A 26240-nucleotide genomic window follows, 5' to 3' on the forward strand; every position below is an offset into this window, starting at 1 on the left:
CTCACGTAGAGCCATTTCTTCCGTTTCCTTCTCACTCCATTTTTATTTCTGTCTTATTTCCGCTACGCTCACGAAACGCGATCGAAACATTGGTTATTTTTAATACAGACTAGAAACCTACGCTCGAAAAGAAAATACAATACTTTTCACACGTATGATCCTCATACATGTGGTAAAAAAATCAAAGTAGAATTTTTTTACAAATTTACAAATATTATATAAATAATAGCAAGATAAATAATAATACAACTCAATACACACGCGCAGGCGCGCCTCACGATGTCAATAACATGCTCGCTGGATGTTAGTAAGTTAAATTTAGTGAGACATTAAATATCGATGCGAGAAAATATGCCAATATATTTGAAAGCCGCGCATGAAGTTGCAACAATGCACTAATACCTTCTCGTGACACCTCCCTCTTCATCCCCCTTTCCTGTCATCTTCACTCGACGATACAGTCGTTCTCATTCTTTTCGCCGAATGAAAATAAGCGCTATTCATGGTATTCGCTATGAATATACACGTTGCGGAATGTGAGAGAAGATGAGAAAAATGAAAGATAAACGCGGACAGAGAAAAAAGGAAATTAGGAAAGATTTTCGCCCATCAAGAAAACGGCCCTCGTCATCGCCAGTCGTTTCATTCGTTGTTTCAATTAGAAAGATTTACGACTTTGCATTCCCGAACACTTTGTTCTGCTGGAAAGATCTCTCGAAATACCGAGAATTCGCCCCAGTCAAATTGAATCCTGGTCGACTGACAATAGCGCACGTCGAACGAGAGGTACTTATGTAGACATCGCGCCCTTTCGTTGCCGATCCTTCATCGCGCATGCCAGTAACTCCTTGAGAGAGCTTTCATGAGCGAAGCAGATGCGAATCGATCCAGTGTCGAGGGGAGATTCTCGTAAGTTAATCTAAATCGACGAATTCTCAAGGTAAAACTGTTAGTGATCAATGTTGATGGAAATCGCAGCAATTAGAGTGTAACACTAACAGAAGTTTTATTTGATGTCGTAATTAATCAATTAATAAAAGTAATGATTAAATTCAATGGAACGAAGATACTCGATTAAGTATTTACCTGTAAGTATTCGTACTTAAAAAAAAATGTCATTATCTGACTCTTTCTATTTTTGACATTAAAAATATGTCAAAAATATTCTCATCAAAAATATTCTCATCAAAAATGTGAAAAATAGTTTAAGCGATGCTTGTTGTCAAGAGAATTTCCGAGTTCCTGTTTCCATCATGCGAAAGGTCTGTTTTTCAGCGAATTAATGTCTAGAGAATTATCCTTAGAATTCAACTCACACAACTCTTTCCGGAGACCCCAAAATATTTACTCCGATCTGACAACTTCCAGAGTCGCACTTCTAGTCTACGCTAGTGAAGAAGACAGCGCAGGAAGAACGCAGCGGAAGACAAATAAAATTAAAAGGCGCTCAACGTGGTCTTAAGTGTTTCGTGTCGGAGCGTCAGCAAAAAGGTTCCGCGGACAACTACCCTCAGTGTTCTTCATTCACTGACGTCTTCTCGTACCAGTTAGCGGTCGAATAAATATCGTCTGCATCCCCTTGATGCGACAAATACTCGAGAGAAGAGCGAGGCCAGAAAAAAATAGGATAATAAACTCGGCTCTCGTGGGACTGCAACGAGCTCTCGCAAAAGTCCAAGACGCTCGAATCCCTTCTTTATAAAGATTTTATCTCGTCTCGTTCGCGCTCTTTTTGAACACGAACACTGCAAGATTGAAATGTTTCCGCAGCATATTCGGAGCGCAATTCGCGGCTGCTTCGCGCCGTCAGTTAAAAGTCGGAGAAATACCGCCCGAGATTCTTCTCCTCGGCAAAGATACGCTGCCAATAAAACTTCCCCTCGCTTTTCAGTCTTTTAGCGAGCACGTTTCGCTGTTAAACGTTAAGCGGCCGGTTGTAATAACGTGAGCGGATTTCCAAACTTTGGAATAACACTAGAGTCTTGATCGGACAATGTAGTTACTCGAAAATGGTTTATACAACAACAAAGTTGAAAAGTTTCTTTATAGATGAAGACAAATTTCAATAGAAATTTTTAGAAGAGATATTAATTAAAGAAGTATATTAAAGAGAGAGAAAAATCATAGAACTTGATGTACAATGTGAGAATAGAATTAAAAACGAAATGCGCTCAGGCCTCTTGGAACTTTAAAAAGGAAAGGCTCGGCGCAAAAGTCCGATTCCTGGTGATTCTCGAGTCACGTGCAGTCTCACCAGCGATTTTACTTGTTAGCTGGCGCCTCGACGGCATTTTCTTTTTGTTCGCCTATCACGGCGCGGTTCGAAAGAATTTTTGCAGCGTCATAACTCGGCGCAGAACTTCCGTCCGGTCGGCGAACGCATATCGCTAACAATTTCGATACAAGAAGGTGCGATCGGCTTCCGGTATTCTGCGAATTCCACTTCGACAACGTTGGTCAAGTGTCTGGAATCTTGCCGATGGCAAGAAAAACGAGCAATAGCCGGATGGTATGCATGCCGCGCAGCTTTTCCCGATCGTTGCTTCTTGACCCTTGTACTTTGATTCAATACGCGAGAAAAATAGAGAAAGTTGTATAAAGGAACGCTAAAATTCGCGCATAACTAAAATTTTTCTAAAATAAACGATCCATTTGAATGTCTGCAATTTTTAATTAAATTTTTGATACATAGTTTCCTTCTCCATATATTATTTGTCTTGGAAAAATTTCTTTCTCTAATTTTTTTAGAATATGCATTATGTTAGATTAAGTATATATAACGCATCAAATTATACAACGTGACAATATAAAATATATTAGGAGAGATTGCGACGGTTTCGATAGCCCTCATAGAGGCCTCGCATGTTTCTTGTAGTAATAATCACTTTCAACGCACTCCCAAAAACTCTTCAAATGCTTATCTCTTTAAGCTGCAGTGTGCCGTAAGCCGATAAGCCAAAACTCGATGCACCCTCACTGCCACTCCTCGATCACTCAATCGATCGATAGAGTGAAATACCGCACAATTCTGTGAATGAAGAGAGAAAGAGAAAGATAGAAGCCACGGAAAAGCCGGTAATTATCTTTGCATTTTCACGATGTAAAAGATTCATATTAAATCGTTGAGTTGCAAGAAATATTACATTAATAATGCCACATTAATAATGTTAGAAATAAATTTATAAATCTCGCAAATAGAAAATAAAGAAAAAGAAACATGAAAGGCAGGAAACGATACAGAAACAAGTACATGAGAAATGCATGGATTACATTTACATTTGAAGCGGACGAAATTATGTATTCGCACGCGTTGCACGTGAAAAATAGCCCATGCAAAAGTACACGTTGTTACTAAGCAGGCGCAATGCGACGGATTTCTTGGCGCTGGGAGGGTTAATCGTTCGCTTGCCAGGGGAAATCGTGAGGATTTCCGGTCGCGCGCGGTGCCGACTCTTTCTCATTCATTCATTCCGCCTTGTAAGAATAACGAGGCTCAGTCTGGAGCACGCCGGTAAAAAGTGATTACCTTTCGACAAAAGGTATCATCCGCAGTTATCAGTTTTCTCCCTCCTCCCCCGACATCTTGCGACGCGACGGAAGCAATATTCTTGTAGATTTCTTAATCTCACGATCCCCCTCGCGCTCCCGACCCCCTTCGTCCTGTCGCCCTCGTGACACTCGCGCCGGGTGACAGTGATAGACCACGCCGGACTAAATCCGAGGGAAGCGTATGTCATCCCTCGAGCACCAGCTGGACGCTCGATCGAAGACGTGACTGTCGTAGTCGCGACTCGCAATTATCAAATGCAATTTGTCGCCGAGCGAGGAAAGAATAGCGCAAAAAACGCGATCGAGAATAGCAGAAGTCGAAATAAATGGCTAAAGAAATAGTTCGGTCCCGGTGTTAACTTGCCTGCATTAACTAGCAACAGCGGCAATTACTTTACGTTCGCTCGATATTGCAATTTCGAGTGCTTTGCGAGGGAGGCGAAAGGATGGCGTCGCCGCGGTGTTTCCAACCACAGCGCGAACCTGTTTAAGCGTTTCCTTCGAGTCTCTTTGGGGAATGGGAAGGAGAAAGATGAAGGAGAAGGAAGCGTGTGTGAGAGAGAGAGAGAGGCGTCAAACGATTTGCAGAAGCAATTTGTCTGCGGCATGAAATCATGCGGCCAAGAACCGATTCTCCGTTGAGTGGCTCGCGTCGATCCCGATTCGAAGCGATTCGAAACGCTTAATAATCCTACACGCGATATAGTTTCGAACACAATGGAGGAAGGGAACGTGCCTAATCACGAATGCGGAAGTTCCGACTAGCGCCGTTGTGGAAAGGAGCTAACACTCTCGCAAAGTTCCGCAACAATGCACCCGATTGCAACATGGGAGAGCGCAGACCAGACTTGACGGTAGGCGCTTCAAAGAGATTGCTCTCTCTCTAATGACATGAGTTTTACTCGTGAAAGAGATGCATCTCATGTTGTTTATTAATTATACAAACTTGGCAAATGCGAACGTTGTCGACATTATCATATTTGTACCGTGCGTATATCCGTTTCATTATTAATTATATGGGATACACGCGCGCGCAAAACGTCTAATTAATTTTTAATCATGTTGGAAGCCAAAATTGAAATTTCTGATCTAAATACGTGCTTTGAATAGCATATTTATAATTCGTATTTTGTTATGTGTCCTGCATAAATAATTGTTATTAAAATAAAAAATGTTTTGGAGGAAAACAAAATCTATTCTATTGAATTTACTCGCAAAAATCAACAATACATTTTCATTTGTGCTCTTAATTCTGTATATTAAATAAATGTATATTAAATCAAATTTCAATGAAAGAAATATAAATATAAATATGTTTGATCGCGTTATTTCGATGAAATTTATAGCCAAGAGTTTCTTCCGTGAATTTTTACCATAAGCTACTGCATTTGACATTCGCGTGAATGGTGGAATTATCAGTACCTTTACCGAATCGATGGTAGGATCTGGATTCTCGATAACATTATGCATGAAATATGGGCGTAGCTGGTGAACCGCGGATGCCAGCTACGGATCAACTGCGGTTAAGCTCGACCACGTAAAAGGTTCCATTTAAATCTATAGCCCTCTCATGAGCACGCAATGGAAAATTTTCGTCATTTGTGACATGTATCGATGTATTCCTCGTTACCGTGTGATCAAAGCTATAATATAAGTGCACACGTATGTGGAGTTAAAAAGTATGTACATATAAAATCAAATCAAAAGTACATATAATATGAAATCAGACCCTCCTCGTACTCCTCTAATTAGCGCTTTAAATGATCCCTTTCCCTTTCCTCTCCCCTCAGAATGTAGCTTATTTAATTAAGCGGTTCGTTTATTACACCTCATCAGCGACGATTGATAATTGGCTAATTAATCGTCTCTCTCCATGCGCGCACGCGTATGAATTTTTTTAATTAATTTAAAATATGCTACATCTCTTCATTATCTGCCTTCATAGAAAAATGTATAAAAATCATATCAAAAAAAAGAAAAAAGAAAAATGATGCATGTCATATATTTAATGACATGTTACATAATTTATTACGAAACAATAAGAGAATAAAAAAGAGGAGTACATTCATAGTTTCTCGCTTTTTCAGCTTTTTCTTTCTTCTGAAGAGAAAATAATTGTTACAGGTAAGCCAACTGTCACATCCAATTTAATACTGGCAAATATTAATGATTAAAATATTTAATTCGATGTATTAAAGTGAAATTAAGATGTCATTCAAATCTCAGTTGACGAATCGCACGTCGGCAATAAATGACAATTTTAGACTCTGCGAACGTATTTAACTTTTATCGCACCGACGGGACATCGCTGCAAGTGAACACGTGGGATATTTGCAACGAAAATATCACTCGCGTCAACCTCCCGCAGGATCAAATATAACTGGCAAATCATAGCGGTATAGGAGGATTTAACTCCGCATGAGATAAAAACTGATGGCGTGCCCCGAGCATTATTGCGACGTGAACGGGAAAAACTACATGCCGCTGACACATTCTTTGTTCCTCCTCTCACTTTCGCTCATTTTTATCAAGAACCGCCAGCAGCGCGGAAATAAATTGCATATATACTGTTTCCGCTGTAAATGTTTTGTTGTCGCGACGGATGGAGACGCCGCGAATTCTCACGCGACAAAGTTATTAACATCATGAAATATACCAGCTGTACTTTGGAGCGAATATAAGCGATAAAAAATATACTTTGTACGTGTCGCTGAAACTCTTAGTCCTCTTTCCTTTCGCGTTCTGTTTAGCATTTTAAGAAATGCAATTTACATCCTATTCGTAATATTACGAAACGGTATATTGTGAAGAGATATATTGCCTACAGATGCAACTTGCAATAATATTACTGCAACTGCGGCGCATGCAACAGCTCTCTTTTTCTTGCGTATTTTAACGCGCGGGAGCATTCGGTAGCACGGTTATATTCTTGTTCAGGATGGCACACACAAAATTTCTTGTATACCTATATATATCGAATTTCCGCATTACTCGAAAGATTGATCGTTCCTATTTGCCGAAACCAAATTACATTTCTGCTCGTCTCTCAGCCCCTGTATCTTACCAGTTATTTCGCTTTCATGGTTAGTCTGGCTTATTTATGGTTACCGCGATAAATAATTAGCTCCCGTAATAAAGCGCGAGATATCGCACGAGACATCAATAGATCATTATCCATATTGTTCGAGAATAAAAGCTAGTAAGGGAGCGAACAATACGTTGCGCTTCGGACAAAAAATTGATTTATTGGAAGAATTTTATAAATATAAAATGTATTCTTTCTCTCCCTCTCTCTTTCTCTCTGGGAATTTAATAAAAAAGGATTTTTGAATTTAGGAGTCAAAACAAGATATTTCTTGAAATATTATAAAAATGTAATATCAAATACTCACGCTAAAGGGAATCAATGAATTTTTTACGGAAGGTACCATCCACTGTTGGAAAAGCGACATCACCACCTGGCATCCTACAACGACTTCCAATATTCTTTTTATAAGGAACCTGCAAATTAAATGATACGCGGGTGAGAGAATCTTAATATTATTTTAATATCAAAAACTATAAAAAAAAAGAACTCTCTTATTTTAATATTAAAAAATAATTCCGTGATTAATACATATATATACATATGCATATGTGTATATGTATATAATTTTATTTAATTTTAATTATGTCTAAATTCTGTACATATAATTTGAAATTCTCAGTGTATGTTTTAACAACGAAATATTGTATATACGGCTATCATTAAAAAACGAAATATTGTATATACGGCTATCATTAAAAAAGAATAATATAATTTTATCGTTTTTACATCTAGATATTTCTGCCATTACAGCGAACGCGCAGATGTACCTTTTATCGGATTTATCGGCCGTCCGACCTAATTCGTTTCCACGTGATTCTATTACATTCATCATTATGCGACACCAGTACACATCTATTTGCTCTCAGATTTTATCGACGGCGCAAACCGATTTCCGGTCACCCCATGAATTCCCACACCCTCGTTCTCGTTACCATCCGATCCGTTCTCTCAACCATATTCTACCGATTCTCGAAAAATCGAAAATACGACTTTTGAGTGCTGTCGCGCGAAACGACGCTGCCATTCGATGGCACGTCATCCACGAGAGTTTCGTATCCGGTAAACTGACGGCGACAAGCAAAGTCTGGATGCACTTTTCGATGAACGCTATTGCACAAAGCATATACTGGTGCACAAAAGGGAAACGCGAACTATGAAAACCGGTAAGGCGAGCTATAAAAATCGTCAAGGGACGGCGATATAAATGGAACAACGAATTTGGAGAAAGATAAGAGACGCGTAGATTTATTAAATTTATGATTAAAATATGATATATAATCTTTTTTCAAAATAATAAGTAATTCGAGATATATAATTAATATTAAATAAATAATCTAAATGAAAATTCAATTGATATCAATTTATGTGTGCAAAGATATTTAATGCTCTTTTTTAACACAATCTATAATAATTCACGTTTTATTTTATCATTATTATCATATTAATAATATCGTAATAATATCGTAATATTCAAATTGCTAATTACAATTTAATATGTTGAAATTGAGCAAGTAGCAGAACTTATCGAGGTTTAAAGAGATTTTCTGTGCACATTTCCAATTATATTATACTCGTATTAATAAAATATAAATGACACATCTTAAATTAAAATTTTACACATACAGGTTCAACATAAAATTTGAAACTTGTTTCAAATTGTTCAATTTTGACTTACACAAATAATTTGTTCTCGATAAAATCATGAGGAATCTTTAAATTCTCTTCTCGGAGTTTCGGAATTTGTTTGCAGGAATCTGAGTTTCGTAAACCGGTGACTTTGGCATCTGCTGGTATTCTTTACGAAAGGAAAATAAGACTCAAAAGAGGAGAATAGCGCAGGGGTTGCGCCAGGCTGAAATCTATATGAGAAATCTGAGAGTAAACACGGATTTATACGCCTCACGCAATGTATGATCTCGCGTGCCCGAACTCAGACAATATCGAGTTTCCACTCGACTCGTTTCTTAAAGTGAATCTATAGCGAGATTCTTGAAAACATATGTAAACAGAAACAGGACTATATTCCTTCGTGAGAATAAGTCGAATGGAGAGGTCCTATCTCGCATAACTTTCAAATGCTTTCCAAAACCCTTTCCTAAACAACTGAAATATATTACGAGCAGATAACAAGTCGATTCCAATCCCATGAGATTGGAAATTTCATGAGATGATTGGACAAAATGATTCCGGAGAAATTCATAATTCATCGTCGCTTAAAAATTATATATTTTCGCGAAAAACATGCAGATTGCAAACTCGCATTTTCGATTGAAATTAAATAATAATTTCATTCGAAATAAAAACCAAGACACCAGATCACTCACCTCTTGCGAATCCGTTGCGTTCTAGGAAAGTTTAGTTCGTAGCACAAAGTAGGCGCCAATATATAGTAGTAGAGATCGGTAAAGTTTAAGTTGTCAGGATATTGCACCAATGTATTTCCGTGATCGTTCATCTCGTGCTCGAAATCACTGACATCACTTGCATTTTGTTTGACACTGGAAGCTACAACAGAAAAAGATTTTCGTCAATTTTTATTGTCATTAACCAAAAGTAAAATAAATTATACACGATGTTATCAAGAGTGTCTCTTAACTACTTTTATTCCAAATAAGAAGGTTGTTTTCCATAAATAAATATGTAACAATCGGCCGAGTCACAGAGAAAAATAAGAGATAGAGATAAAACCGAATAAGCATTTGTGCGGAAAAACTTTTGGAGGCAAAGAGAAGATCAGAAAGATGGAATCCATAACAAAATGTTAGACTAACAGGACCTAAGTATCTTACAAAGAAGAATATTTGCAGAGAAGTTCTAAATGTTTGCTCGATCGCAGTCTGTTAAAAATTAAAATGAAAGTTTCGAAAGAACTTTCCTAAAAATTTCACAATTACATCTTCTTTCGTACAACCTTTTCGAAGGGTTGTCCTTAAGCAACCAAAACCGAACGCGCTCGCGCGATTTCCTCGGTTGAGATTTCTCAGCACGCGGATTCTAATCTGCGCGTCTAATCCCGCTCCGACGTGGACCAGTAACTGATAGAATCCCCTCAATTATCCAAATCCGGATGAATAATCCGGAATTCAATAATCTGGAATTCAAATAAGAGTTGCGCCGACTGTCAAGCCGCGCTGTTTCTACTCGACAGTCTCGGTTGCGTCGCGACATTGGGATTTCGCGCTACTCGCGGCTCGTTCTCCACGACGCCGATTGACGCCCACGTCGCGTCGACGACCGAGAGCCCCAACGTCGTTCTACATCCCTACGTAATAAATGTTAGAAGAATTCGACCAAATTAAATTCCTCGTGCCCTCCATTTACTTTCGCGTTCCGCTTTTCCTCCCTTCGAATAGCGAAATAAGCATTGCTCCTTCCTTTTCCCTCTGCCTCGTTCGAGATCCATTATTGTATGATAGAATGAAAGAAATTTCGTTACAAAAATATTGTCCAAGACATCGCACCGTGCATCATTTTTCCAGTAATTAAAAAAATGAGACACAAAATAATTATCTCGATTGTAACATGTTTACATTTATATTTGTATATTATTAATCGTGTATCGCAATTATTTTGCAAATATAAAGGTACGTAAAGAGGACATCTTGAATGAAACCGCGAGGAGCGCAAACTCACCAATAGAAATAATAAAATCGCTATGTAATTTCGGCGAATATCCAAATATCCGAATATACAAAATTAACGAGTGCATGATCGCGCGCAAGCACACAGAAACGGTTTAATGATTCGTTAACGTTTCACGTAAATTCGTTTGATCGAATCTGTGATCTTTGGCCACCGCATCAGTGTAATTCTCATTCTCTTTTTCGCTCTCCTTTCGTCGGCAGATTATTAATTGCAAACTGTTCTCTTTAATCCTCGGTTTACAGAAACTGTTTATATTTATTTGGAATATTTCCGACTGATCAATTATATAAATGCTCGAATCTTTTGCCAATTTTATTGACAAGCAGAATTACAAATTTAAACTATTAATATCGCTTTAATATAACTCGTTTATAATATATTTATATTATTTATAATTTATAATTTATTTATAATTTATAATATATAAATCGCGTTAATATAACTCGTTTTATAATAATAGTTTAAAACGAGAAAAGATCAAAAAATCATTATTTGGTATGTTTACTTTGTAGATAAAATTACGATTTATAAAAGATTTATATATATATTCAGTTAAGCATAGAATCAATTAAATTTTGCTTTAAATGTATCTATCTTTACGTTTTAAATGTATCTTGAAATTAAAAGATAATTGATGCTCTCTATTTATTTTTGCTTCATTTACTATTTATGCTGATAAAATAGTATCAGGTACAAGGAAAGTTTTCTTTGTCTGTAACGCGATAAACTTTATTTCGCGATGTTCTTTAATACAGTTCGACGGTGTGACATTCTTTATCTCAATATGACTGAGAGATGACTTGACTGCATCGTAACGACATCCTTGTATTAATGTGCCATGTCACTAGCAGCGTTGTACAATAGACAACAATAATTATACGCTGTATACATGTGTAAACTAGAATCAAGTGAGCAATCAAGTGTCTTCAGTAACGTTACTAATCAAATCACCATTGAATTCGCAATAGCTTGTACCGCAAATTTGAGCCCAACAAATCAAATATATATAATATATATAATAATATAATAGTGTAATATTTATATATATTGAGATCTTTTTTAGCATTTTAAATTACTAATAATAGAAAATTAAATTATGCCCGACAAGAGAAAGAAAGTATGTGTGTACGAAATTTATGACGTTTCGACAAAGATCTACTTTGCATCCTCCGATTGCATAAAATCCGCCTACCTGTGCTCTCGAGTCTCCTTAGCCGCTCCTATCACGTCCATAAATAGTCGCAGAAGGGTGGAAGAAAATCGAGGATGTGGTTGTATTGGGGGGGGGGGGGGGAGAAGGAAATCTCGTGAGGCGGAATCGAGCGAGCTTCCGTTCGCGACGGGTGTAATTTCTATTTTTTTCAATCTTGGCCCGAGGGCGTCTCGAGGGCCAATGTAATTTCGTCTTTTGTGCCAAGGGATGCCTCGCGTTTAAGACGACCCTCGTTCATATATCTCGAAACTGGCGCGGCGGACGAACGGGCGAAAAAAGGGATCGATATCGAGGAGCAGAGGTAGAGGGTGGCTGAAGGTGGAAGAGGTAGCAACCTTACGAGGACGCCGCTCGAATGAGAAGTCTCACAAATTAAGCAGCCTCATCGCCGAAAAAGGAGGAAGAAGAGACTTTCGCCGGTAGACACGATTGCCTGCGATCTTTGATCACGCAATCCTGTAGACTCGTAAATTGTCTTGCATCCTCGACGCGACGCAGTCTTAAAAACGACATCGACGTCCATTTTTCTTTCAACTCTAGTAATCTCTTAAATTAAGTACCGATTCCCTTTTATTTTCCCAGCTGATTCGATTGGCTTTCCGAATAGCATTTATTCTTATATATCTGATCATTGTACCAGGTGTATCGGTGTATTTTTTTATTCGCTAGAAGTTGCTACGTTAAAGTAAGTAGTAGATCGATTTTCCGAAAGAAAAATTCGATGTATGCGCATTATTTAAAGTACAAGAGATATAAACTTTTGCGGGGAGAATAAAGGAGAAGTTCCCGGCTTCTCTTCCTAAGAAAGGCGAGAGCCGACGAAGCTTCATTTCTCGCATGATCGATCGAGCCGTGACGAACAAAAACGCAAGAGTGCCCCGCCTTGACGATGCGTATACGCGACTCTAGGTTACAGGCTTCGCGGCTGCCTCTACGTCGTTATTACGGGCGTAATAATACGACGCGCTATAGGAGCCTGGGTTAGGCGGAGAGGGCGAAAATTACACAGCGTCCGCCCGGTTCGCTAGATTACACGAAGCTCGTGGTCGTAATAACGGAGTCCCGCGGGTGGGCTTTTGTCGATTCCATTTGTCTATCGATCGATCGGCCGGTTGTCGTCGCATCGGTCGCCACGCGATGAGCGTCGAAGCGTCCAAGCGTCGCGCGAACACGGGCTCTCGATAATTATATTAAACTACGTCACACTTTTTGCGTTGTAATTAGGACTCGTCAACGGGGGGACGGCGCAGATCGGCCGTGCGGATAACGGGCTAATTAATTGCAAATGAAACGCAGTACGCGAATACGCGCGTGTCCGTATCGGAGAATACCTGTCTTAATTTGCGATGCGAAACGCGGAGGAACCTTGGACGCGCCAAATTTAGAGGAAGGTCGGAAATTACTCGTTCATGAGAAAATTCTCGCTTCGATGAAGCATAAACGCCTTGCTTATCGCGCATTCGTATATTTTCGCAATCAACGGCATACGCACACATTTACATATGAAAGCTCACTCGGATTCGCTCTTTTTCTCGTATATTCAAAAATATCAAAAAGTTCTAATAAATATTTTTTTTTTGTTTTAAAATTAATCCAAAGTGTGCATCGAAAGATAAAGGATTTCAAGTAATCTCTATATTTTGACGCTCTAACTACTCTTGATAATTTTTTTTTCCCAGTATGTTTCGTGCAAAACGAGCTTCGAGTGATATCGTATAAATCATCGCGCATTTACCTAAACGCGATCAGAATCCATTCGACATACGCGCCAATCAACTCCGTCATGTCGAGCGTACGATCGATCGTTTGCACAATCACGATTAAAAGTGCAAACGTTCCGACTCACTGTTTTAATGTCGCTACAATTGTAGAGAAGACCGAAGAAGAGTTAATAGTTTGCGTAACGAGTTTATTTAAAGACCGCTCATATAATTTGACTGTGTCGATCGCAAATAATCGATGCTGACCACAATGCATCCGACACCAAAAACATGGACCTGAGAGATCAGCGGTTTAAACCGCCATTATGCAAATTATTTTTCTCCAACCCACATGCATACATGAAGATATATATTCGCACACATGAATGAATCGTATCCGTATATATCGTGCATGGACCTTTAGGATCGTGCAAATACAAATGCGATGGATTACCGATTCGTATAATATGCATTATTTGAATATATGCATTATCTAAAAGCAAATGCACGTAACGGCAAAGATTTACACCGTCAACTTCCACCCGAGCAAAGATCTCGGTTAAGTACGATTTTGATGGCATCGATGAAACGTATTATAGTATCATAGCCTCGTAAAAATAAACAAAAAAACATACGGCAGACAACATGCCACGTAAAAAGTCATGCGTATAGTAGGAGATAGTATACGTAAAATAAATCGTAAATATCGAGTATGCAAAAATGTATAAGCATAAGAAAGATTTTATCATCCATTGTTTTATCTTTAGTCTTCTGATAAAAATTTATGCTGTAAGCACACATACAGAAAATACACACGCATAAAACGCGTTAATTTATGACGCTACTAAAATATATCACAAAGATATAAGATTATAATATATATATAAAACTTTTTATACTTACACTGAAGATTATTGTAGGACAACTGACGCCTCATCCTGCCTTGCGTGGTTTTCTTTCGGCTGCTCAAGCGACACCACATGTTCACTTGTATGTAGGACCATAACTTTAAAAAGAGTATGGCGTATAGCATGCACACGTACATCGCGCCAACTGCAACAACAAACCGTAAAATAGTATTAAAAGCGAAATGTTTTAAACATCGTAAAGTTAATACTTTTATTTTTAAATGTACACACGTTCGTTGCTTAAACTTCAGTGTAATATTTTACTTTTTTTTCGCAGCAATATATACGCGTAATCGCGATTACACAAAATTGCCATAACTTCTCGTTCTCTCTACAAACACTGTGTACATATACAAGGATCGTAGGTTTTTCCACGATACTTGTATAAATGATTGATATACAGAGTGTCCCAAAAGTCTGGACACAGTCGAATATCTCACATAGAATGCATTTTAGAACAAAACGCTTTAGACAAAAGTTGTAAGGATTAAAAAGATATATTTAACTGTAACATCCATTTGACATTGAGTGACGTCACCAAGCTTAGGGCAAGGTCAACTTGAATTTTTTAAATGGAACCCCCTATTTTTTATTACATATTTTTGTAGCTTACCTCGAGAGCTTTCCAAAATACTATAATAAAGTATTTCTTCATTGAATACTTTTCAAGTTACGAGGCTTGAAGTAATTTTTTAATTTTACATAAACCATAAAATATCTAGTAAAAAATTCATTTTTGGATTATTTTACCTTAATACTTTTATGTACAAAATAATGAGAGGAATCAATTGGTGTAAAGAAAACATACAGTTGTTTCGAAGAAAAAATATGTAATTTACAATTAACAATTCCATATTTTTTCTTCGAAACAACTGTATGTTTTCTTTACACCAATTGATTCCTCTCATTATTTTGTACATAAAAGTATTAAGGTAAAATAATCCAAAAATGAATTTTTTACTAGATATTTTATGGTTTATGTAAAATTAAAAAATTACTTCAAGCCTCGTAACTTGAAAAGTATTCAATGAAGAAATACTTTATTATAGTGTTTTGAAAAGCTCTCGAGGTAAGCTACAAAAATATGCAATAAAAAATAGGGGGTTCCATTTAAAAAATTCAAGTTGACCTTGCCCTAAGCTTGGCGACGTCACTCAATGTCAAATGGATGTTACAGTTAAATATATCTTTTTAATCCTTACAACTTTTGTCTAAAGCGTTTTGTTCTAAAATGCATTCTATGTGAGATATTCGACTGTATCCAGACTTTTGGGACACTCTGTATACAACGATCGTAGATTTTTCCACGATACTTATATAAATGATTGACTGCCACTTATATTCCTTAATTATCTATCCAATATTCCCATCGCGATCCCGAGAATGTCCGTTATTATTAAGCGGTGCCAGTGATCGCGTCGTCGGAAAACTGCCGACACGGTTGACGAAGGTGACGCCGGCACGATCCTCATATTTTCCGATATTTCCATCGGGCGTGGGCCTCCTTCTCGCGTTCCGGATTGCTCGTATCTTAATTAAATCGCGCCTGCTACCAAGCCATCCCAAGGTGACGAGATTCCGCGCGAACGGAAGGACATAATTTCAATGGAACGAAACCGTTCTACTACCCCTTTCGCTTTTGCGTGCTTTCGCACTCTCTACCTGTGTCCCGACTCTCATTTATACCTGCGCTAGCTCGTCTAGGATGTCAGCGAAGATTTATATCCGCACTCGCGCTATTAATTCTTTCCAACGCAAGGACGACAAGGCGGCAGATAAAATATCGATTGTGAGAGAAAATTAAGTATCGTGATAGATTGACGGAGACAAGTGTACCGTCATTCACTTTGTTGGAATTAGTTTGCGGACTATCGAACAGGAAAATAACAGATAAACAGAACGTTGGTTATATATGAGCGCGTAACAATCGGCGACAGCGACGGCGCAAATCACAATCGTCGAAGCGATCGAGAGCGACAGCTTCCTCTCTCCCCCATTGGCCGCAACATCGACGGGCGATAATGGGGAAACGAGAGAGAGCCCGAAGCAAATATTACACGGCGATGGTATCGTTCGTTAATGTATACATGCTCGTCGGCAATGCACGAACGCGGCAAAGCACTTCCGCGAAATATGCTCCAATGCATGTATTTGCCACCCTCGTAGGACCGCCGCACGCCAGCTAAACAACTTCAACATACGTTGCAAAGCAACGAGACCTATCCTTAGAGTATACCCTGACAACGAGCTTGCCATTTGTAATCCCTCCCTCCTTTCGCTTTGGCGCTTTGCCCTCAAGACGCGCATCGTTCTCGCAAAAACTGCCCGAGGAAAATTTTTATTAAATCTAAGTGACAGATGTCAGTATTCGTAAAGTGGGAAATTTAATAAGGTTGAGGTGTTTTTCCGGAGTACCTCGATCTTGTTCGACAACTGCCAAACTGCATTAGGCATTTGACAGTCAAAACGCGTCTCGGGACGCGTTTTAGTGCGCCGTTCGTTGCCGCTTATACCGTTTATGGCTTGTCGTCCGCAGTATTCGCTCGGGCAAACCGGCGACGTTATACGCGCGTATCGAGTGCTCGTACAAGCCGAGGTAATTGCCAAATGTCGTGACGCGCATATATGTATTTCGTGTATGCGCTCTGTTGCAAAACGACGAATCTACCGGGTGGAGACTGCATCTAATCCAGATCTCATTATCCTATCGTAAAAAGGAATTCTAATATCGGCTTGAGCGGATTAAAATCGAGTCAAGTATCGCATCGATCTATTTATTCATTTAATTATAAAGGAATGAAAGAAATTTGTTTCCAAAAAAATATCCTAATCCATGAATTTTTTAAAATTAGAGGCTACAAAAAATTATCTATTATCTACCTTTTAATACGATTTTGCCTCGTTTTTCTTTATGATATATTTACTTTTTTCCATTTTAAAAAGATCGTGACAGCAGTCTCTCTCTTTTCTTGTGAAAGATATGTAGTTTTTCAAAGATTTACCTTTACTTATTTGTCTTGTTTCGACAGAAGGGTATATTTCTTCGTTGAGAGAGTACGGGAATTAAACTCACCATCTCATCAATACCGCTCTGCAAAGTTATTTAGTGTAAACGCAACGGATATCCTCGAACGTCTCCCAAAGGTACGGTAAAGCTCGAAGAAGATTACTTTTCAATCTTCGCGAAGTCATTAAATTTCCGCATGTTCGACGAAGGCTATATTTCACTTGATATCAAAAAGAGCGAATTGTCGCGACAAAATGCCCTGCCGATAGCGGTGAGCAAGACTATCGCCCCAGTGCACCCTGTATGGCCGAGGCGAATCGACGGGAGTGCATTGTGCTACCATTGGTGCCCGATGGGGATGACGTACCGCGTGTGAAAATAGTTCCTCAATTTTCCATAGCCGTTCGTCGAACTGAGAAATTGTCAGTTCTCGGTGGACTATTGTCGTCTAGTGCACCTCGAGACCCACAATTCCCAACCTCGCCAACCCATTTTCAGCCCTTTCGCTCTCTACGTCAACACCCGATGTATAAAACTTTGATTCAAATTCGTGTAGAATTTAACATCGGAAATTGAGAAAATTTTGAACTCGAATACACTCCATAATAATAACGTCAAGAGTTGATGTAGGACTTTAAATAATTTTTAGTTTAAAAATGCACATATAAATTTCACGTAAAATATCGTATTGAATTAAAAACGCTCTAATAAGATCTACATCCATTCGACATTCGTCAGTAACACGAAGGAGCATTTTTATTTGATATTTGTGTCGCTTCTTTTTTCAAATACCACGCACTGTGATATGTTACAGCGAGAAATAAGAATTCAGTTCTCTGCAAACGTCATCTGTCTTTGCTTCGCGCTCGCGTTGGCGGAACTTTTTAGATACACCTCGTACAAGGTTAAATTAATGTCAGCTCCTGAACGGACGGAGGAACAAACAGCGAAACACAATTTCCAGCGAGACCGCGCTTGGTATAACATTCCCCGGCGAATTTCATCGTGCACGCTTCCGTGCGCACGGCAAGTATAAAAGAAAGAGTCAGATCAATGATCAAGACTTTCTTTCACGGAAGACACACTCGACGATACGTTTTCTCGTTTGCGATGCTCAAGCATCACGACTTTTTCGTTTCAAAGTACACGCGAAAGTAGTTTCTAATCAAAATGCATCAATTCGCATTTTTCGTATCGCGAAAAACATATCGAGAAAAGGAAAGAAAAAACTGTAAAATATAAGATCAATTTTTATCGATAGATTGACAGATAAAAATTTTCTGAAAATAAAATACTATTTTTTTATGTTTTGCAATCAAACCCTTAACTATTTTAGCATGAAAGTATAGTAATGCTACAATTAAAAATATTGTTAAAGACTTGTAAAAAAATATTAAATGTATTCTTAGAGGAATAAAGATTGTTCGAATATTGAAAAGCATCAAATTCATCAAATTTTCAACGAGAAGTAAAAAGTGTGGAAAATTCAAGGTATCCGAATACATTGCATTAAAATTTTTAAAAATCTTGGAAGCGTCTGAAATGAATATATATATATATATATATATATATATATATATATATATATATATATATATTTCAGTATGCTTAAATATAAAATAAATCAAGATTTTGACACTTTACAATTTTGCATGTATTAATTTATATATATTCAGAGTCATATATATATCAAATGAATACAAAATTAAAATTATCAAATGATGTATTAACGTAAATCGTTCTAATTGATATTCAAATATTAATTTTTTATTTTTATATCATATAATCTTCTCTGTTTCATTATTTTTTTTCATGCTTTTGACGTCATTTCCACAGTTTAGACGCATTCAACACTATTCTGTGTAAATGTATCCTGATCCGAAAGAAAAGCCATTCGATTAGAATCCATCTCAGCGCGTCAGCTGAAACGAAGCAATCTGTTGAATTGTCTGGTGACGAGCGTGAAAGGTGCTCCATAGACCACGACGTCCTTCTTGAGATGCATTTGCGATCGTGGATCCAGCTTTCATCCTTTATATCAACACGAGCGAGCACAATGGAACTCGGTGTGAATTTACAAACGCATGAGGTACCAATCTACAATAAAACTCACTAAAGAATCTTATCAAGCGAGGTAACTTGCTCTCTTACGAGAAACTAGTATTTTGTTTTTCGGAGTAATACATCGGTTTCCAATTCGGCCGCTATTGTTCCCTGGAGAAAGATTCTTTCACTTTCCCATCCTACTCTTCACCCTTCTCTCTCTCTCTCTCTCTGTCTGTCTTTTGCTTTTCCTATATAAATGTAAGCACTATATAGAATATAATTATAAAAATAAGGAAATTTGTTGTCGTGTATTTGATTATCACATCCATGTAAATCAAATGCGAGGATGTGATTAAATATTTTTTAATGAGACGTTGAAAGAGAGTAGGAATCACTGATTACACCGATATATCCAAAATTAATATTCGTCATATTCACCATATCATGTATCGCTGACACTTGTAGCTCTCGCGATTGTTCCTACGCAATAAATAATTGTCCGTGACAATTCGCTATCTGATACGTGATAGGAAGTGACAGATGAAACTTAGAATTGATTTCCGAGCGACTGCGTATTTTATATCGCGGTATCCGCGCACGCGCGCGCATTCCATTTCAGAAGCCGATATTCTTTCTCCCGTCGATGTAATTCGATTAATTCCTTTGTCAGGCGGCATCAAAGTCCGCGTCGAGACGAACAATGTTACGGCTGCATCGCGTGTGCGTTGCACTTGGCGTGACAACGCGTGGAGACGCGAAACTGCAGCGCCCGAGATACATTTCCGAGCCGATGCCGACGTATAAATCGATGCTCTCGGAAAAAAGTACCGGGAAAGAGGATGATAAAAAGAGGATCGAGTTGTCTGCCACGGTGAAACGGTATATTTCTGACGCGATCGTAATCGGAGACCGCCGCGCTGCATTTTCGATTCCATGCGTTTCCCGATTGCGCGCCGATGTGCGTGAAAATTGGAGAGCCGGGGTAGGAAGCTTTACGTTTCAAATTATGCGATCCGATATTAAGTTCAGTTTCGCATAAAATGTAAAATTCCACGTTAAAAAATTCCACGGAGCGTTTGGAGAATATTAGAAGAGATTGCGACTGCAACGAAACATGCATATTAAAGCGAAAACATGACTTGACTAATTATATTAATTTTGTATACTTGCGAAAAATTTCTGCATTTTCTCTCTGCCGTCTACCAAACAGTAAAATTATTATCATATATTCTCCATACGCATCTCGTTGCTCTTTTTGCCCCGTTTTCTTTCGTGAATTACCAGTCTGGAGTCATTGCCGAAGGAGTTTAATTTAATATGGCAGCGAGATATCTCGCGCATTAATTTAATAAAACAATACGCAATTAGCGTGGGCGCTCAACTTTCATGAATGAAGGCCGAAATCAGTTTGCCAAGTAAAGTTGCGTGTTACAAATTTTCGGCACGTCGAAACTTCGCGGTGTTTGGCAGGCGTATAATTATATCGGTAAATGGCGGAGCGTATAATTTCGTGCAATGCGTTACTAGAAGCGAGATGTGTCACGGGCATAGCTCGAAGCCATCTCGATGGAAACGGGAAAGCAACATGATAACGGTATTTACAGCTATATCTCGCACTGTGCGAAACTACTTCGTGTATATCTCGCGCAATTTCGATTCTCGACTATCGCAACTAACATGCTACTTGAAAATCGATAAACCGTGAGACTGACTTTGCACGCGAATACTATGATATTTATTTATCAATATTATTCGCCGTCAGATTCATCAAAAACTACACCAAGATTTCTCTCAGATCTGTTTCAAATAGATAGTAAATAATATGTTTACATATAACTTTAATCGTCGACAAAGTAATAATTTAATCCTTGCAAATCAATAAGCATCTACTAATAATCGAAGGAAAAGATTTCATATTTCGCGCGATGATTATAATTAATCTTTCTTTTGTCAGATTTAATCCAATCTATATTTTATAAATGGCTACTATGGTGCATTTTTAATAAATTTATTTTAATGTGTTGGAATTAATTCCAATATGTACGTGTGAAATTACAACACTTTTTATGCAACTGCAATAATAATATAGAAGCTGAGATTGCGTCAAGCAAATATTTTTAGCATTTGAAATATTAAACCACTATAATTTATTTTGATCAATCTTTCGCTAAACTAAAACTGCAGCTAATTAAAATGTAAAAATGCTTATATAGAATTTATATTTAGAGAACAAATTTGTGGAATCCTATTTGCGATTGAGAAGAAAAGTAGTTTTCATCAAATTTAATTATCAGATAAATTTAAACTCATCTTTTCATTTTTGCCTTTATTATCGTGTATTATTCGAATATAAACTTTATTTCTCATCCATACAAGTTCGTATAAATATTTTTGATCAAGTATAAATATAAGACGTATCCTTTTTTAAACCATTTAAGTAATATTAAAAAATTTCTAATTATGGACTAAAAGCTTCATTCGTAAAATTTTCCAATTTACTTCGTTTTAAAAAGCGCAAAATCATTAAAAGTTATATAAGCTACCAAATGCAAGAATAATTTTCATTGTCGTTTGAAAATATCTCTCTACATACACATCGATTAAGATAATTTATTATCCGCATGAATCTCCGGCCGTTTGCGTTGCGTTCGCGAAAAAGTCGCAAACAATTCACGTCGCACCGTAAGTTTCTCACCCGAGAGGTGCCATGCGAGTGGCAAAGCGCGAGCTCTTTATTTTCGACGATATCCGGCCGGATGCGAACGATAAATTTGTTCCCCGATCTGTCGTCTCGGGGCCTTTTACCTTTTACACAAGCGTATGTATTTCGGGATCGATCGCCACTCGTAATTCACTCGGCACGTGTAATTCCCTACTTATGTCCTCACAATTTCTTCGCTCGTTCTATCGCCATTCCCCAATCTTTCAAAACCATCCCTGATTCTGGCACGGTATCCAGTTGGCACAGGAATGCAATCACCTCGTCGGGTTACCGTGCGTGAAGAAGAATTTTGGCAGACGACACGCATTCGTTTCACGCATGCCTACTGCGTGCGAAATCTTGCCATCGAGACTTGCAATTGTCTATTTTATGAGTTTTTTTTCGACAGAATGATGATTTCAGTGCCTAAAATGGCTGACAGTAATAAACAGCGAGATCAAGACTTTAATTACTCATTTGATTTTATTACGGATATCAAAAATTAACTAATCAATTTCCATTTAGTTAATTCTTAATTAGATAAAATGCACATATTATTGTTATTATACTCCCTCATAATTCATAAAACATTGTAGCATTTAATGCTGCTGTGATGCCGAAATAATGCAAATTTGATATTATGCTTCTTTATTATCGATAATGATGTAATATCGAGCTCAAATTGTGATATGATACTGATGCGATACGCACTTTGCTGGCGGCATTCGCTTTACCGGAGAACGCACACGCGCGTTATCGGAAAAGAGCGTGATATCTTTTGCCAAGCAGTCAATAGACAACTTTAGAATGCCAGATCGGGCTCGTCGTTTTGTAATGGAAGGGTGTTTTTCTTTTGGCGGAGCTGGCGTAAAAGGAAGACTCCTTGAACAACCAACGCAAGCGCATTGAACTCGTTTTTATTCTCCCCATCCCTATTTCCCGCTCCATATTTTCAATCTCCGGTCGAAAATGTTATTTTTCTGCGACTTTTCGACACGCTACGGCGCGCTTTTAGTCTCGCACAAGCAAAATGTACAAAATGCCATCCGTTTCGCGAGCGCACAATCGTAATGTTATTTCCGCTTTCGAGGCAATTCTCGAATGTCATAACTAATTTATTAAAAATTCCAAATACACCATGATTACCACGCTCACAGATTTATAATTTCTATTTAAGTCAGCGTAAAGTAAACTATGCTAACTAACGAAAATAATATAAGCTAAAAAAATTCTCTGAATTATTTCTCGAAATAAAAAATTTCGCAAAATTGCACTCGCCATTATATCAACGCGTCAAGTTGTCGATGCCTCGTGACAGAATTTATGTAAGTCGTTCACAGGCTGAAGCGTTGATTGGAACGTTTTCGGGGCTGCTGAAAAGACGCTCGAATGTCGCCAGAATCGCGGGAGTGACCGCACTTGTGCATTGTTCACGCGATGTACCGTGTCACGGCTTGGCCGCTATCCGCAGGATCAGAGACACCATTCGCTTCCGCAGCGCGAAACACTCACGGTACGACGTTCTTGGCCTGACCCGAAACCCTGCGGAAATTCGGGCTATTCTCGCGCGAGACGCTCTCGAGATATCCTCACTATGCTACTGCCCGCTCGGATGTTTGCGGCGAAAAAGAATCCTGTAGAATTCGCGAGGATAGGCGAGCGGCATTCGGCCGCAACTCGCGGGGCACGCCGGTGCAACGTCGAAACAATGCGTGAGATATCCAGATTGAACGCCACTCCTAATTTGAAGATTTTGATTCGGAGCAACAGTGAGGGATATGGAGCAACATCTCTAGTTTATGGATGTTTATGGCGCATTTCGAAGCGAATTAGACGCCTCCATTCATCCTCCAACTCTCATAATCAATTTTAATTAATCGGTAATTCCTAGAAATTTTCAGTACATTTTTTTTATGTTTATAATAAAATTATGCACACGCGTGACATGTAACGGGATCTGTCTCGACGACAAGTAACTTAAGGATATCGAATTTTGTCGACATAATGTATCAAGATATTTTGAAGAATCTACGAATAAAATCTTTTTCAGTTTGAAAAATTATCTGTATTAAATTAATATAATGTTAAACAATGTAATTCGATGTCGCAGTCGTCGGTATTAATATTCCAAGATCATCGCGGGCTACGTGTACTGGAATTTCGACGTGACTCTCCGTGACGTTGCGTTGGCAAAAGCGGGTTCACTTCAGCAAACTCGAACCCACGAAATCCACCAACGAGTCGTTCATTTCCACAGAATTCCCCGCGACATCGAAGTCCCTGTTGTAACGCGCACAAGCATGCTTCCGTTCGCATTATCCATGCGGCAACCAATCTCGTAGCCTAATTTTAGCCGGATTATCTTACATAATAATATTAGTGCATCCTCTGCATGTTCTATAATTCTATTTTTACGTAATGCTAATGTTATTCAAGAGCAAAGAATTTTACAAATTCAATACATCTCCTTCTGTATGTGAGTTTGTGTATTAATTTATTATATAATTTATTTGTAATGTCAATACAAATTAGAGATATAGAAAGAACATAATTATATCTTACATGTCTTATCGCAAACAAAATTTCAATTTGTCTTTTGATTAATAATGATCCAGATGAAGATTATTTTAGCGCGCGCGACACGTTGCTCACAGAAAAAAAGGATTCTTGTTTTGAAAATATATTTAGTTTTAACATGGAACTCTTGAAATGACATTATATTGCGTTAATTAAAGAAAAATATAATTGCTTATATGAATGAAGTCATTTTGTATAGTTCAAGAAAAATATATTCTTATGATTTAAGATTTAATTTTCTCGAATGGAAAAAAAAACAATATTAGATAGAAAATAACATTTTTAAATCAAAGATTATAATTTTCTTAAAGTAAAATTAAATAATTATATATTCTTGAGGTGACAATTACAATATTAAAATAAGACTATAATAGACTATAATATTGGTGAAATTTAAAATTATTAAATTCTTCTAAGAAGATTATAAATTGTTGCGTATATACGAAACTATAAACGCGTCAGTTTAAGTATATAAGTTTTGATTTGACACTTATTTTTTTTTCCGTGCACGCATGCACGCATATCACGTGTGCGTAGACATCATCTTCTTCTCCACCCTGCAACATTTCACGCTACGTCGAGTCTGCTGCTCGTTTGAAATCTACGAAATTGGCTGCGCATCTCTGTTAACGGGCTCTGCCGCGAAATGACGGGATGAATTCTTGCATTCTCTGTTTGCCGCTTTTTTCTTCCACCCATCTAGTTCTATGCATATGTATGTGTTTGTGTATTCCCTTTTTTTTAATCTTCTTGTCAAAGATGATCTTAGTGTACGAGTATACGGATCAATACCGGAACGGATTTCTCATTCTTTGTCAGGACAGTTTCGACGGTTCGTCTGATTGCTATAAATTCTAAAACGAGCTTCTCGAGTTTAACAATGGCATTCGAGCAAATTAACGGTATAACGAATGGACTTGATGTCCCTTTGAACTCGACAATACAAGTATATGCCTATATTACGTGATAAAATAGAAGAATACTTGGATTAATGTATCTTCATTTACCGTTTTTACGTTATATTTTTCCCTTTATTTCTTTCGCTTTTATGTCCATATAACCGTTATATGTTCAATAGTTTTTTCGGTAAAATTGAAAATTTAGAAGAAATTCTTTAATTTTATAAGCATTTATTTAAGTCTCTAGTAGCTAAGGGTCTTATTAAGTAGATAAAACGAAAGGAATCCACTTTTTCAGTAATCAAATAATTATTTGCGCGTTGTCAACTGTCTATAATAATAAAACCAATAATTGACTTGCACTTCTTGTATTGATCGATTGACTGATATTCATATCACATTGATTTTAAAACAATTAAAATAATTAAAAATATCAATATTAAAATTATATTTTTTTAAAGAAATTGACTGATATTCATATCACATTGATTTTAAAACAATTAAAATAATTAAAAATATCAATATTAAAATTATATTTTTTTAAAGAAATTGTATTCAAAACTCTTTGTTTAAAAAATCACATCAATTTATAATCGATCCTTTTTATAATAATAATTCATTTTAATTGAAAGTATATAAAATAAAATAAAAATTGCAAAATGATGATTATCTTGAAATATGTTAATCAATATAAAGTCTACTTTTTTGTAATAAAAATATTATTTTGATTAAACTCATCAACTAAGCAAAAATATATTGAGTTTCAAAACAATTTATCAATGAAGAATTTATCAATGAAGAATTTATCAATGAAATATCAGAGCAAATGAGGACAGTTTATTATTCGACGTTGCTGATTTCAACAATTTTCTCGTTTTTCTATTCATATCCTATTAAATTTTTCAAA

General features: G+C 37.4%; 1 protein-coding gene across 1 annotated transcript in view; it reads right to left on the bottom strand.

The window, feature by feature from the left end:
* Positions 1-26240, bottom strand: part of LOC105253928 (diacylglycerol O-acyltransferase 1) — a 90611-nt gene that overhangs the window by 14298 nt on the left and 50073 nt on the right. The window contains exons 6-8 of the mRNA XM_011262291.3: positions 14099-14248; positions 8962-9142; positions 6942-7050 (exon numbers count right to left, since the gene is read on the bottom strand). Coding sequence (XP_011260593.1) covers positions 6942-7050; positions 8962-9142; positions 14099-14248 — 440 coding nt within the window. The remainder of the gene's footprint in view (positions 1-6941; positions 7051-8961; positions 9143-14098; positions 14249-26240) is intronic.

Source organism: Camponotus floridanus, unplaced genomic scaffold (genome assembly GCF_003227725.1).
Source record: "Camponotus floridanus strain SB8 unplaced genomic scaffold, Cflo_v7.5 scaffold11, whole genome shotgun sequence".
NCBI lineage: Eukaryota > Metazoa > Arthropoda > Insecta > Hymenoptera > Formicidae > Camponotus > Camponotus floridanus.